Source organism: Sinocyclocheilus rhinocerous, unplaced genomic scaffold (assembly GCF_001515625.1).
Source record: "Sinocyclocheilus rhinocerous isolate Xijiao unplaced genomic scaffold, SAMN03320098_v1.1 scaffold1043, whole genome shotgun sequence".
Lineage (NCBI taxonomy): Eukaryota > Metazoa > Chordata > Actinopteri > Cypriniformes > Cyprinidae > Sinocyclocheilus > Sinocyclocheilus rhinocerous.
The window spans coordinates 2,001,847-2,018,265 of record NW_015642610.1 but is presented as its reverse complement, the minus strand read 5'-3'; the positions used below and the strand labels follow the sequence as shown (position 1 = coordinate 2,018,265).

General features: G+C 39.1%; 1 protein-coding gene across 1 annotated transcript in view; it reads left to right on the top strand.

Moving 5' to 3' along the window:
- Positions 1-386: 386 nt before the first annotated feature.
- The window catches only part of mamdc2a (MAM domain containing 2a), a 21,015-nt gene continuing 4,982 nt past the window's right edge, over positions 387-16,419 (top strand). The window contains exons 1-7 of the mRNA XM_016573288.1: positions 387-484; positions 964-1,083; positions 7,478-7,728; positions 8,337-8,453; positions 10,168-10,261; positions 11,077-11,223; positions 12,218-12,483. Coding sequence (XP_016428774.1) covers positions 454-484; positions 964-1,083; positions 7,478-7,728; positions 8,337-8,453; positions 10,168-10,261; positions 11,077-11,223; positions 12,218-12,483 — 1,026 coding nt within the window. The 5' untranslated portion in view covers positions 387-453. The remainder of the gene's footprint in view (positions 485-963; positions 1,084-7,477; positions 7,729-8,336; positions 8,454-10,167; positions 10,262-11,076; positions 11,224-12,217; positions 12,484-16,419) is intronic.

Here is a 16,419-nt window from a genome sequence, read left to right as displayed (position 1 = left end):
TGAGCATTATTCATTGAAGTTGTTTTTAAAACTGACATAAGAAAAACTAACTCTTCCATTAATTTACCAGTTACCACCATGCCTAATGTCACTAACATTTACTAAGTAAACCTGCAGTTATTAAACATACAATTAAGAAGTCACTCTGTTGTTAAACATAATTTAATCAATGATCTCTACTATTTGAGAGATTTAATGCCATCAAAGCTGTGATAATTAAGTCTTCTGTCTGCGATGAGCAAGAAGTATGTCATTTCTGCAGACGTTTACACAGCAGCAAACTCCTTACCTAAGGGAGATCCATTGCCTGTTCTGAAATAGAAACCCCAACAACCACTCCCTCCTCCCACTGTCTGTTCAGCACTGCCAGAGTCAGCGGTCGCAGAGCTGCCGTACGCAATTTGCGTTAGAGAAACTTCACTCTTCCACTTCAGCATCCCTGCAACTTCAGCCATGAGTGTGCTTCACTTCTCAAGCCTTCTGGGTAGGTCATCACTTTTTCCATTTTGTTTAGTTCGTTTGCATGCTTCTTTGCATTTGTGCAAGTTTAATTTATTGCATCCTTGCATCAACGTAGACTTATTCGTTGCTGAATGGACTTTTCCCCACATTTATGCCCACTAACAGAGTACTTAAATATTCTTAGTCTCGCTAAGGTGTAGTGTTTGCGTTAATACTGAATGTTTAACGTTATATTCATTGCATACATATACTTCGTAGTAGACATCCTTAACTCCATTCTGCTGTCTGTTGTTCTGTTGTTGGTGTTTCTTTGTTTGAATACGGCGCTTATCACATGCTGTGTGGTATCGGCGTTTGGTATCGGGGCATTTTAACGAGTACGAGTATGAGTACAGGAGACCAGTATCGGGCCCGATACCGATACCAGTATCGGTATCGGTGCATCCCTAATTCTTAGTCTCGCTAAGGTGTAGTGTTTTTCTGGCGTTATGTCATCCTCAGCAGTCGCACTTCTAGCGCGGGCTCAGACGCAGCTTTTGCGGGGCTCTTGCAGTTTTGAGACAGACAGCTGCGGATACACGTCTGATCCCACTTTTGCTGCCTGGACCATCAACGCGGAAGGTATGAGAAACGTTCTTATTATTTAGGGCTTCAGGCACCTTTATTTGTAGTACTGTTTTGCTAGTTATTCTTTTTCTGCCCTAAAAGTGTCTGGTTGTCAGAGAGCGTCAGTTGTAGTCTATTTTATTGTATATTTTGGAACCGTGCCACCAATTGAGTTAATTGGTGGCACGGTTCCAAAATATATTCCCCGCACTACACATGCACCCCCTATACACTAGGTGGCGCTATAATAGTCTACATTTGCGTTTTAGTTCATAACTAACGAACCATAAGGGCTAGAGGCAAAATTATTTTTCCTTCTGAATCCTTAAAGAGATAGTTTACCCTGAATTTTTGGTTCTGTCATCATTTACTTACCCTCATGTCGTTCCAAGCCCATAAGAGTTTGGTTAATCTTCGAAACACAATTGAGATATTTTAAAGAAACCTGAGGCATTTCTGTCCCTAAAAGTTCTGGTAACCAAAATTTAGAAGATCCAAATAGGTAATAAAAGTGCCATAATAGAAAACCCTATAAATCGAGCTGTATAATCCAAGACATATGAAGAGATACAGTTGGATCGCTTTATATGATGAAGAGATTTAAAGGGATAGTTTACCCAAAAATGAAAATTGCCCCATGATTTACTCACCCTCAAATGCACTGCCACGAGGCTTGATGAAAGAAGAAATACAAGATGGCGAACGAGAAATTTTTATTTCTTATGTAGAATAGTTATAAAGATTTAAAGGGATAGTTCACCCAAAAATGCAAATTACCCCTAGGTGTATATGGAGAGTTATATTAAAAAATGTCCTGGCTCTTCCAAGCTTTATAATGGCAGTGAATGGGGCTTAAGATTTTGAAGTCTAATAAAAGAGCATAAATCCATTATAAAAAGTATTCCACATGGCTCAAAGAATTTTTGTGAGAAATATCCATATATAAAACTTTATAAACCGTAATCTCTAGCTTCCGCTAACTGTCATACGCACATTCACGAGAGAATGGCATTCTAGCGGATGACATTGGATGTAGGAGTAGCATAAGCTCCGGTGAGAATATGCTAGGCTTGCGAGAACCAAGTTTGGTTTACAGCAAAGGAAAACCAGTCTCCTTTTGGCTTATACCGAAATCCTCTGACATTTTCTTTTCAAATCCTCATTTTGTACTTCTAATTCGTGACCAGTGTTTTGTTTTGCTCTCTCCTCTGCGCTTCTGCATTCGTCACTTCTCACTGGAGCTTACGCTTTGCCTACGTCCTACGTCATCTGCTGGAACGCGAAGCAAGAGATTACGGTTTATAAAATTTTAAATACATATTTTTCTTACACAAACACATTGCTTCACTTCAGAAGGTCTTTTTTAACCCCCTGGAGTCATGTGGAGTACTTTTTATGATAGATGGATGCACTTCATTGGACTTCTATTGGACTATTGAATCTCAACCACCATTCACTGTCATTTTAAACCTTGGAAGAGCCAGGACATTTTTCAATATAACTCAGATTGGATTCATCTCAAAGAAGAAAGTGATGGCTTGAGGGTGAGTAAATCATGGGGCAATTTTCATTTTTGGGTAAACTATCCCTTTAAATCTCTTCATCATATAAAGCGATCCAACTGTATCTCTTCATATGTCTTGGATTATACAGCTCGATTTATAGGGTTTTCTATTATGGCACTTTTATTACCTATTTGGATCTTCTAAATTTTGGTTACCAGAACTTTTAGGGACAGAAATGCCTCAGGTTTCTTTAAAATATCTCAATTGTGTTTCGAAGATTAACCAAACTCTTATGGGCTTGGAACGACATGAGGGTAAGTAAATGATGACAGAACCAAAAATTCAGGGTAAACTATCTCTTTAAGGATTCAGAAGGAAAAATAATTTTGCCTCTAGCCCTTATGGTTCGTTAGTTATGAACTAAAACGCAAATGTAGACTATTATAGCGCCACCTAGTGTATAGGGGGTGCATGTGTAGTGCGGGGAATATATTTTGGAACCGTGCCACCAATTGAGTTAATTGGTGGCACGGTTCCAAAATATATTCCCCGCACTACACATGCACCCCCTATACACTAGGTGGCGCTATAATAGTCTACATTTGCGTTTTAGTTCATAACTAACGAACCATAAGGGCTAGAGGCAAAATTATTTTTCCTTCTGAATCCTTAAAGAGATAGTTTACCCTGAATTTTTGGTTCTGTCATCATTTACTTACCCTCATGTCGTTCCAAGCCCATAAGAGTTTGGTTAATCTTCGAAACACAATTGAGATATTTTAAAGAAACCTGAGGCATTTCTGTCCCTAAAAGTTCTGGTAACCAAAATTTAGAAGATCCAAATAGGTAATAAAAGTGCCATAATAGAAAACCCTATAAATCGAGCTGTATAATCCAAGACATATGAAGAGATACAGTTGGATCGCTTTATATGATGAAGAGATTTAAAGGGATAGTTTACCCAAAAATGAAAATTGCCCCATGATTTACTCACCCTCAAGCCATCACTTTCTTCTTTGAGATGAATCCAATCTGAGTTATATTGAAAAATGTCCTGGCTCTTCCAAGGTTTAAAATGACAGTGAATGGTGGTTGAGATTCAATAGTCCAATAGAAGTCCAATGAAGTGCATCCATCTATCATAAAAAGTACTCCACATGACTCCAGGGGGTTAAAAAAGACCTTCTGAAGTGAAGCAATGTGTTTGTGTAAGAAAAATATGTATTTAAAATTTTATAAACCGTAATCTCTTGCTTCGCGTTCCAGCAGATGACGTAGGACGTAGGCAAAGCGTAAGCTCCAGTGAGAAGTGACGAATGCAGAAGCGCAGAGGAGAGAGCAAAACAAAACACTGGTCACGAATTAGAAGTACAAAATGAGGATTTGAAAAGAAACGTCAGCCGATGGACGCCAGTCTCTCGTGAATGCGTGTACGACAGTTAGCAGAAGCTAGAGATTACAGTTTTATAAAGTTTTAAATATGGATATTTTTCTTACAAAAACGCATTGCTTCACTTCAGAAGGCCTTTATTTTTTGGGTGAACTATCCCTTTAATTTTGTGTTTACTAAATGTGATGTGCTCTATGTAGTTGTGTCGATCATTGTTTAACAATAAATAAAAGCCTATATTTCATCTGTACATCATATGAAGCAGAATTTCATTGGAAGAGCAGAAACATGTCAGGTCTCATTAAAAATAACTAAAACCAAAGTCTTATGGGTCTGGAAAAACATCGACATGAGGGTGAATACATTTTGTGTCATTTTTTAAAATTTAAGTCCTATAAGAATCCCTCTGATTTTGCTATTTTGAATTTTCTTAAAAACCCAATGTTTTTTCTAACTCCTCCTAGATGGCTGTTTTGATTCACATGAAACTTAATACACATTGTCGCAATAGGTGTCAGTATTATGTATGAAATACCACTGCCGGGACTTCCGGGTTGGACATCGACAAGTTGGCATCATAGAGCTAGTGCTCCTGAATAGAATAGTTTTGAAAACTCCCTAAAATAATTAAACTAGCGAACTAAGTAATCTACATCATATATATAAAAGGGGAGTAAGATGTAAACTAGGTGCAAAACTAAGAAAGTTACACAACCTACCGAGATACACGACTCTGAGCACTCTCTCCCCGGTTCACAAACAAGCGGCCACGATGCATAATAATATTTAACTATTTATCATTACATCTTTAAAGACATTTAAGACATTCTCAATTCAATTCTGAATAGCATACAACCTTGATATTGAGCACCTGTGAATGTATTTAAATGCATAATTTTATATGCAGGGCATATAAAATTGCTGCCCTACTTTCTTAAGTGTTTAAGGCTTAATGGTTGCACATCTGCACTTCATTGAGTAAGCCAGCTTTACATAACAGGACTTTATCCGATCTCTGTTGGTCTTATTCTGACAAGACACAACTGCTAAGGGTTGTCATAGATTATTAATTGGCCTGTATGAATGCACACTGGCCAGAGATGTTTCAAAGATCATGCGCTCTGTAACTGCTGACGGCTTTCATGCTAGTAATTTTTGTCTTGTATATTTCTTGTCTTTTGAATTTACATTAATATTGCATTCAGCACAGTGAGCACTTTCTGTAACTGTCTGTGCTCTGTTCTAAAAATAGGTTTTGTTATCATTGCTTAACTTTTGTTTCTGTCCTTTGCCAAAAACTATGATGGTTGGTGAACCACTGGATGGGTTCAGTTGCTGTGGGGAAAACAGAGGAGATGCTTTTGAATGACTGTTAAGCGAAGTATGATGAAGGAAGTATTATCCAATGAACATACGTCGGGCAGTTGGCTGGTTGACAGCTGTCTCAACCTTTTGCTTGTGAAGTGAGTTTTTCCCCCGCAGGTCAATAAAACCAGACTGGGCAACACATTTGTGTTTCTGTTTGGTTTCCTGGACAACATAGATTTTGTAGTGGAAACACAGCAGAGGCAGACGTCTTAGTTCAAGGAAAAAGGAAGCACTTTACTAAATGTTTAATGAATGAATTCATACATTTGGCAAACATGTATGTTACTGTTTATCAAATGTGCCCACTCTCTATATGATTATAACATTGTTTATAATTCATAATACATTTATTCACTGTATTTATTTATTACATGTACATGCAGCCAAAAATTATGTAAGAAAACATGTACAGAAGGAGTTGAGATAAAGAGGTGAGAAATGATGAGAAAGAGCGGAGATCTGGTGACCTTGTTTCTCCAGCCATTTTCAGACAGCTGTAGAAATCATTTTAGACCTTTGGAGATGTACAGCAGAAATTCACAGAGTTCACCTCAACATTTAACCCTTCCTATGAAGCCTCAGAAGTAAATAGGCTACTTCCAGCCAGATCTCCTTCACACTCACTGAATAACAGCTGCTGCAGTGAGTTGTGAGAGTATAGTGAGAACTGCACTTTATTCTTGATTCATTTCTGCGCTAAATGCCTTTCTCATGTTGAAAAAGACATTTAGTGCAGAATAATTACCCCTTATTATTACCACTAAAATGCTATCACTACATTGCTTGTTTATTGATCTGTAATAATTTCATATTATGGAATATAACCTATATAATGTGCCCAAACTTTGTTTTTTCCCCCAGAAATTCTAGGGTAATCCCAAAGCATACTAATTTTTATTTTATTTTTATTTTTTATAAATTTAGATTTATTTTTTTACCTTTTGGCCTTACTTAGACAGGGCTGTTGGAGAGTGGACATGAAGCAAAATGGGAGAGAGAAAGGGATCGGAAGGGACCACGAATCGGGATACAAACTCAGGCTGCTGTGTGTCGGAACGAATATTTTAAACTACTCATCTATTTAACTGGAAACAAAGTTTTGCACATTTGAGACCATATTGTTAATGAATTAACTTTAAAAGGCTTTGCTACTGTAGTTACAGAAACATGCTGAGTTTCCTGGAACCTTTTTACGGTGTGTTATAATCCATGTAGGTCATTGACGTCAGCTCTTCCTCCCTTTAGTTATATTGTGGTTGTGAAGTATGTTGCCCTATGCTAGTTTTGAATGTTTAACTGTATGTTGAACTTGTGACTATGCTAATACAATGAGGGTGGGTGTTGTTAACACTCTGCTTTGTGGTAATTGTGAATCATTCCACAAAATGGGGACTAAAGTCAATAGACCTTACCAAAGACGCGACTTCACCTACCTCAGAAGCTGATGTTGTGGCCAGAGAGGTGGGATATTAACGACTGGTATTCGCTCATGGACTAAATATATGAGATCTCAAAAGAGGGCCAAACCAAAGTGTAGAAAATGAGTGTGTTTTTACAAGAGGTCATGAAGAGAGAAGAAAAAAGGGATCATTTTCATCTGGCACCTGGAATGAATCATCATGAGAACATCTGGAGCTATCAGAGATCAGTGAAGCTAAAGGCAGCAAGCACACTCTTACATCATGTCGAGGTTTGATGCATATTAAACAAGAGGAAATTGGATACGTTCACAACATATATGATTACTTTATGTCTGACAGCTGATATTTCTTCTTTAATAAACTGTTTAAATGTGAACCTAACCTATTTCTGTGCTCTAAACAGTCACTCTGGTAAAGTCAGAAGATTAAATGGACTGTTAAATTAACACTTGAGTCTCCCATGAGTCTTTGTTTGCTGTGATTGCATTGCCCTTCATTTTGGAGAACCTGACACAGATCACACCTGTTTTTTGACACAGTTTAAAATGGTGAAACAGTCGACCATTTACAATGAAAATAACAGAACTGAATGTTTAAACAATCATAAACCATACATTTATTTTAAGTGTTTTTGTGCTGTTCTTAAACTTATGACATAATGCATTTGTATTTCTGCACAAATGTTCTCACCAGTATTGAAATTATGCCTCTTCTGATTCTTTCAGGCCGCTTCATTACAGCAGATTCCTCATATTTTGGTGAGAACAAAAAGTATGTCCTGGTCAGCCCGGAGCTGGAGCTCAGAGACTGGAGCTGTGTGCGGTTGGTCTATCAGATCTCAGGCTCAGGCTCTCTTCAACTGCACTTACGACCCGAGGGTGAGAACTTTGACTACACGTTATGGACTGCGGAGAAACCCTCAGACAGTTGGCTCATTGCCAGCGTGGACCTCCGTAATATGACCGGGGCTTACCAGGTATCTGCCTGACATGGCACAGTCACTTCTGTGTTTAAATGCAAAGTGGGAAAACAAGGGGGTTGTGTATGTGATATAATGTAGTCAAGACTATTCATAGTTTGCTAGATGACTGTTAGCTTAAAAGAGCCCTTTATAAACACTACAGTGGATATGCCTCTCCCTTGATCAGACAAGCAATTGTGCTATTTTACTACACTTATAGTAATGCTGTGTTTCTGGGAATTACATTTGGAAAGTCAGACTGAGAGTAATAATTGGCCTTTGCAAACAAAGGAATAGAGATTGACTTTGTTTAATAACAAATGTTGTGAATTATGATAGGAAAGAAAGTAAATCCATTATGCTAGTTTTGACTTGAGGTGTATGATGTAAACCTTCTGATATTATATTTACTCTAAAAGTAGACTGTGTGTAAAACTGAAGCTGTGTTTGATTTAGAGAGTCACTGAAAGAGAGTGAGCATGAGTTATATAGGTAGTTTTCTAGGCTTTAGATATTAAAATAAATGTTTCTGTCAGCTGAACAGATGGCAGTTCGTGCATATTTAACTATGTTACAGCCCAAACAGTTTAACTTCTCTTTGTTTATTACCTCTTGACATTCAGCTATTATTTGAGGCTAAACCCAGCAGAGCAATGGGAAATAGCGTTGCACTTTTTGAAATACACATCATCCCTGGATACTGTCTAGGTAAGTCCTCTCTTTTATACTTGGGGTACAATGTATGTATTATTGATCTCAGCATTTGTTGCGTGCCGCTCATCCAATAATCTCAACAAGCTTTGTGCTTTGTTACTTTTGATAAGAAACAAAGTCTAGGGTTTCAAATTCGGTCAATTTTATCACTAAATTCAAACAACAATGTTGCTTTGACTCTTTAATGTGGCATGACAGATCGCTATAACAATTCTTCTTCACTACTAGTTACAGCACAAAATAAACATGAATAAACATCAGGAGGTATTTTGAAAGAAACAGTAAAACTTAATCAAATGTATCATATTGGTTGTAAATGCTCAATCAGTGTTTCAAACGCAAAAGAGTCATAAATATAAAAGCTTGTAAACAACGTCACATAAGGTTACATTTACCTCAGGAAAGCCATTTAATGTCCATAAACACGTTAATTAACTAGAAAAAAATAACTAGAGATGAACGTTTTGCAACATATGTGCATTATATTACATATTCATTTTATTTAACCTTTTAGTGATGTCTTATTTAATGTATTTTTGAATGTTTAAATGTTTAAATTTCAACAAAGAATTGGAGTAGAAACATAATTATATCATTAAATATAAAAACTTGTGTGCCTTATGTGCAATTTAAATGATTGTATACAACTCATTATATCAAAAAATAAATAGCAATGTAATAGTTTGGAATCTGTTGTTAATTTTAAGCTTTTGCATTCTAGTAATGTGCCAGCTGACAGGGTTCCCTGTAGTTTACAGCTTTAATTGAGAGATTTTTTTAAGTACTGATATATAACCAAATGAATCAATACTGAGTCGAGATCAGAACAGAATCAAATCATGATCAGAACTAAATTTTTATTTGCTCAAAATCTCGCATGAATCTGGCGCACACACACACACACACACACACACACACACACACAAAACCATCTGAAAAAAAGAAACTTCATACAATCCTCATTGGTTCTCATGTCTGTGGTCAACAATGTATGTACCTTGCAATACTTTGAGAACCACTTTTGAGAACCTTCCCCCCTCCTATGTGTGTGTGTGTGTGTGTGTGTGTAAAATTATACTATATGTGTATATTAAATACATTAAGTATTATATTTATTGTGTTAATGAGAAATGACGTATTAGGCCATGTTTTGTCCAAATTAGCAAAATCCTCAACGAGTAGAGAAAACTGTAGTCATTTGTTGTAACCAAATCAAGTATGGATAGTCCTATTGAAAACTGACCTTATACATTTGATCAAAACTGCTCTGATTATTAACTGTAAGAATTGTAAGTGATATTTTTGTTAATTTCCAAATGTAGTTCAAAGAGTGATATATTTTCGACCATACATAACGTAATCTATGTTCTGCTGAGAAAAGAGTGTTTATTTTGCATCTGTAGGAATAGTATAAACAAACATAAAGTGAAGAGCTAGTGCTGTGGCTGCCATGTTTGAGTGTGAGCAGCCAACTCTGGGAGACAATGTAAATAATGAGAGAAGGAGTGTGTGTGTGGAGTCTGGAGATTCCCTCCAGCTGATGAGTTCTCTGTCTGAAGTGTTACTAATGCCTTTGAACCTTATAGTGTTTTTGTATTGCTTTTATGCTGAGTTACAAACTACATCCATTTGAAACTTTTCAGTTTTCAATATGAATGAATCATTTGTGCACTATTGTTCCCCTCATGTTGGGCACTTCAGTTCTCTATTTTAGATTAATTGGTGTGTTTGGTGTGCTAGGTGGTGTTTGAGGTGGCGTTCAACAGTCCTCGTGGTGGCTATGTTGCTCTGGATGACATTTCTTTCTCCCCAGAGTTTTGCCACACAGAGACAGGTCAGTGCAGTTCTGTTGTATAATAAGCACTAACACGCCTTATGCAACTGCATTATCCAAAACATCACAATACAGCTGTTTACAGAGCTCAAAAACCACTAGCAAGTTTTATGGTTTCATTTCAACAGTCACTGTAACTTGGTGAACATGTTAACTCTTTTGTAGAGATGTCTTTTTATAATGGGATGCTGGAAGCACGCTGTATTCTGTACTTCTGTTTTTCTTGCTTGAGTCATTTTCTACCATGCTTATTTAGCTGTGAAGAACCAAAATGTCTGTACTGTTCAATTAATTAGAGTACAATTGGGATAAAGCCTCCTCCTCTTATTTTCTCTCATAGCATCAAATGACAACAAAAACCACCACAGCACTATCTTAAACGTGTTTTTTTTCTATAGGCTGCAAAATCCTGATTTGAGGTAATTTGCAACACAATGGCAATTTGTATCTATTTTATGTTTTAGCAAATTTGTCACTAATTCATATTAATTTGTACAATCTCATTTCTACGTTTTTGTGCGATCTGTTTACAATCCATTGACGCTCCAATCCAATCCATTGTTTAGGGGTGGACAAAAATATACTTTGGGACAAAAATAAGTAATTTTTCTAAGAGGGACCTTCGGCGTTATACACAACAACCCCAAAAAAGCCCATAAGTGCTGTTTAAAGGGGAATTTTCTTGTTGTTGTCCTGTTATGTAGCAACCACATCAACATTCCCTTTAGTCAGCAGTTAACATACATTTTACAGAAAGTCTGCCTATGTGGGAGATATTCATGATGTGAGTTAATTTCATGTGACTCATGTTTCAGAGCCAGCGTTTGATCCCTCTGTGGCAAACTGTGACTTTGAGGAGGGCCTGTGTCAGTATTATCAGGAACAGACCGGAGGTTCAGTGTGGAACAGGGTCTCTGTGAAACCAAATGTTTACCGCATCAGTGATCACACTACAGGCACTGGTGCGAAGTGAGACTGTTCTTTTCATCAGTTCACCAAATTTGTGCAATCTGACACAAAATATATATTGTACAAGCTTGATGAAGTAATGTTTTGATCATACTTTTAGACTCTATTTATAAAAACAGAGTCTAATTTATCTAAACATCATAAATTTACATCACATAAATATATGATATTTTTATGTGCATTTAACTCATTAAAGTTCCAAATTATGGAGCTGTTTTAATGAGTGAGATTCCTACTACTTCCTGCTTAATGTATATTTAATTTTAATTGATCAGTATTCATAGTGAATAACTATTAAAGTAATAGCTCACCCAAAAATCAAGATATACTCATTTTATTCAAGATGTAGGTGAGTTTGTTTCTTCCTCAGAACAGATTTGGAGAAATTTAGCATTACATCACTTGCTCACCAATGGATCCCCTGGTGTGAATGGGTGCCGTCAGAATGAGAGTCCAAACAGCTGATAAAAACATCACAAGAATCCACAATTTCACTGGAGGAAGCATTAATATGGATCATGGACTGGTTGGATTTTGACCAGAAGTGACGGTTTAAAGTTAAATCTCCTGAATGATTTGTTTATTACAAACACACAGCTTTTCACTTCACAAGACATTAGTTGATGGACTGGAGTCGTGTGAATTACTTGTGGATTATTGTGATGTTTTTATCAGCTGTTTGGACTCTCATTCTGATGGCACCCATTCACTGCAGAGGATCCATTGGTGAGCAAGTGACGCAATGCTAAATTTCTCCAAATCTGTTTTGATGAAGAAACAAACTTATCTACATCTTTGATGGCGTGAGGATGAGTAAATTTTCAGCAACTTTTAATTTTTGGTTGAACTATTCCTTTCATATGATAAAAAGAGGAAAACTAAAGGAAAATTTTTTTACAAATAAGATAACATTCATAAAACAATCATTTCTTTCACTGATTATTTAAGATTTATAAATCTGTCACATCTGTGTCTTTACATTCACAGGGTCTTTTCTCCTGGCCAACACTCGTTATACCTCTCGTCCAGGGTATGTGGGTCGTCTTTTTGGACCGTCCCTACCAGGGAACCATAAATACTGCCTCAGGTTCTACTATGCCCTGCATGGCTTCATGAAAATAGATAATGCTCTGGCTCTCTATGTCTATGATGAAAAAAACATAGCTCAGGAGAAAATTTGGACTGTGTCTGAGAGGTCTAAAGATGTTTGGACAGAGGTGGAAGTCACTTACCTAAAGCCCATGCCTACTAAGGTAAGTGGAAAATGAATGGATTGTTGGCAAAATGTGTTTCTTCAAGACTGGGTTGTGTTCATGAGAATGGCTTATTTTAAATTAATTCACTTTTCAGTGAAGTAAGACATGTAATACATTTTTATGTACACCACCCTTTAAGAGTTTTGGGTTAGGAAGATTTAAAAATTTTTTTTTATAAATTGGTACTTTTATACATCAAGGATGCATTAAATTGATGAAACACGACAGTAAAGACTTTCATATTTATACACAATATTTCTATTTCAAATACAGGCTGTTCTTGTTCAAAGAATGCTGAAAAAAATATATCATGGTTTCCACAAAAATATTAAAGGTGCCATAGAATGGAAAACTGTATTTACCTTGGCATAGTTGAATAATAACAGTTCTGTACATGGAAATGACATACCGTGAGCCTCAAACACCATTGTTTCCTCCTTCTTATGTAAATCTCGTGCATGCAAAAGACCACTGAAAAATAGGCGAATCAGAACATAACACAGACTGTGACGTTACAGTCGGGATCACTAATAGTTACGCCCCCAATATTTGCATATCCCCGCCCATGGTCTATGCCAGCCGCCAGCCGAACCTGCACAGCCGAATCATCAGAAGTTCTGCAGGTATTGTGAAGAAATAAGCTAGGATAATAGCAAAAATGGCAGATCATGGAAATAAATGTTATGTTCCATAACGGGATGCATGTGCAGCGGATGTCATGTGCAGGGATGGATTGGTGTCTGTATTCAGAAAGGCACGGAAAACAAAAGCCAATCAAAGCAGAGCTCAATATTATTATTCATGACCCTTCCAAATAAGGTGAAAACAGACCATTTCATTCTAGGGACAAATCCTAGGGTTGTAAATGGACATGTAAAACCGTTTCTGGAGATTTTTTGCCCTTAACTAAGCCACATACCTTCTATGTAGATATCAGAGAACAATTTAAAATATTGTATCAATGCATTCTATGGCACCTTTCAGCAGCAGAACTGTTTTAACATTCATAATAATAAGAAATGTTTGTTGAGCAGCAAATCAGTGTCACATCCCTGGACTGTCAGTGTGTTTTGTTCCCCATGGGCTCTCCGTGACCCAGTTTCTGTCTCCCATGTGTGATTGTATGATTTGGTTCAGGTGTGTCTCGTCTACTACCCCTCGTTTAGCCCTGTATTTAAAGTGTTGTCTGTCCCGTGTTTCCTTTGTCCAGTGTTAACATCGATGCTACGTGTGTGTTCCTGCCTGCCCTGTGTGTTACCCCCTTTTTGGATCATTAAAGACTGTTATTAGTGACTCTCCTTCATCTCCGCGCTCCTTCGCTCCTACACAGTAGTCACCGTGACAGAACACCGGACCGACAAAATAGTTTATTTGCATGTTTCCCCTCCGTTTGTTTTCCGCGTTTTGTTCAGTGTTTTGTTTTCTGTTGTTCCCTATGGATCCCTTAGACGCCTTCCTCCATCCTGAGTACCTCCTCCTCCTGCTGGAGCAGGGGGAGAGATCTCTCGAGGGCCACACCACACTGTTCTTGGATATTGCTCATCACATCAGCTACCCGGACGACGCGCTCTGCGCATTCAACGATGCCAGCCTAAACACTGCGTGCAGAGTGCCGTCGTCCGAAGATGGCCCTCGGGAGAATTTTGCCGCCTTTGTGGAATGGATACTGGCGAGAAACTGTGTGGCCCGTCAGTCCACCAGCTCCGCCGGGCTCCCTCGTCCCTCCAGCTCCACCTTGGTCAGTCGTCGACCATCCGCTGCCTCGGGACTCCACTCCTCCGGCTGTGCCTCGTCCCTCCGTCATGTGCTCCCCATGACCCAGTTTCTCCAATGTTTGATTATGTTCATTGTTTCCAGGTGATTCAGGTGTGTCTCATTTACTCCCTCGTTAAGTTTTGTATTTAAAGTGTAGTCTGCCCCATGTTTCTTTGTCGAGTCTAAACGTCAATTCCCGGTTCCTACGTGTGTGTTCCTTCTTCCATGTGGATTATTAAAGACTGTATCATCCCGCCTGCTCCAAGTCCCTCCTGTCTCCTCCCTGGCTCCTCCCTCCGTCTGGTCCACCCTGGTTCCTCCTGTCTCCTCCCTCCATTGGGTCCACCCTGGCTCCTCCTGTCTCCTCCCTCTGTCGTCAACACCCTGGACTCTGTCTGCCGGCCCTCTCCTGGTTATCGGTCCTCAGCCCGACCCTCCATTAGGATTGTCTGCCTACCTTCCTGCCAGCCCTTTGCCGTCCCCTGTTTCCATCCCAAGTATGGCACCTTTCAGCAGCAGAACTGTTTTAACATTCATAATAATAAGAAATGTTTGTTGAGCAGCAAATCAGTGTCACATCCCTGGACTGTCAGTGTGTTTTGTTCCCCATGGGCTCTCCGTGACCCAGTTTCTGTCTCCCATGTGTGATTGTATGATTTGGTTCAGGTGTGTCTCGTCTACTACCCCTCGTTTAGCCCTGTATTTAAAGTGTTGTCTGTCCCATGTTTCCTTTGTCCGGTGTTAACGTTGATGCTACGTGTGTGTTCCTGCCTGCCCTGTGTTACCCCCTGTTTGGATCATTAAAGACTGTTATTCGTGACTCTCCTTGATCTCCGTGCTCCTTCGCTCCTACACAGTAGTCACTGTAACAATCAGCATATTAGAATGATTTCTGAAGGATCATGAAACACTGAAGACTGGAGTAACGATGCTGAAAATTCAGCGTTGCCATCTCGGGAATAAAAAAAAAACATTTTAAAATATATTAAAATAGAAAACAGTTATTTAAATTGTAAATATAATTTCAAAATATCACTGTTTTACTGTATTTTTGATCAAATACAGAAATTTGGTGAGGATATGACTTCTTTCAAAATTATGAAAAATCCTACTGACTCCAAACTTTTTAACGGTACTGTAAACTGAACAACATAAAGGTTTACAATAAGTGTTCTTCAGATTATAGGTTATAAAAGGACATTGTCCTGAATGATAAGCACAAATTCAGTTTTGATATTTTTTTGTTTTAGTAAAGTATTTTCTTTTCAAAATGACAAGCCATAACAAATCTTTTATTGAACTTTGGGTCACCCCGTGTGTGAAGTCCTGTTGTAATCTCAGGGATTCTGATAAGTGAAGAGCAAGACTCTTTTAAATGGAGTGTCTGTCTACAGGCAAACCACATCAAATCCTCATTAATAGTGTTTCCATTTGTCAAATATTTTGTGCCTCCTCAAAATGTCAAAGCCATTTAAGAGAAAAACCACAAAGAAATCAAAGAGTTTTAAATTGAGGTCTGTAAATGACATGGGTTATTTGTAATGTCTCTTTTAAAATAGTGCTGACGGAGAGCCAGAGCCCGCCGCGACCGACGAGCCATCACTAGAGAGAGCGACAGAGCTGAGGATCGCCGTGGAGCCAGAGGCCGTGACGTCAGTCAAGGTGTGTGAGCCGGCAACAACGCCTGCCACGAGGGAGAAAGCCACGGACGGTGTGAGCGCGGAGAGGAGCGCCCTCCAGTGCCCGCTCCTAGAAAGCGCCCTCTAGTGCCTGTTCCTAGAAAGCACCCTCCTGTGGCCGCTCCTCGAAAATGCCCGGCCTCCCACCCGCTCCAGCCTCCTCCACCGCTGTCGTCTGGCAGCCCCTCTGCTCGCCCTCAGCCCACCATTGCGGTGCGAGCCCCGCGGGACTGCCATCCTCCAGTGTCGCTGTGGCTGGAGTCTCGGCCCGTTGACCCGTCGGCTCCACCATGGCTCCTAACTCCCTCCTCTCCGTCGTGGCCCGGCAGTCCACAAACTCTGCCAGGCTCCCTCGTCCCTCCGGCTCCGCCTTGGTCTGGCGTCAACCATCCTGGGACTCCACTCCTCTGGCTTCGCCTCATCCCTCCGTCCCTCCGGCTCTGTCAGGCTCCTTCATCCCCTCGGCTCCACCTCAGTCCTCTGTCGCTCCGGCTCCACC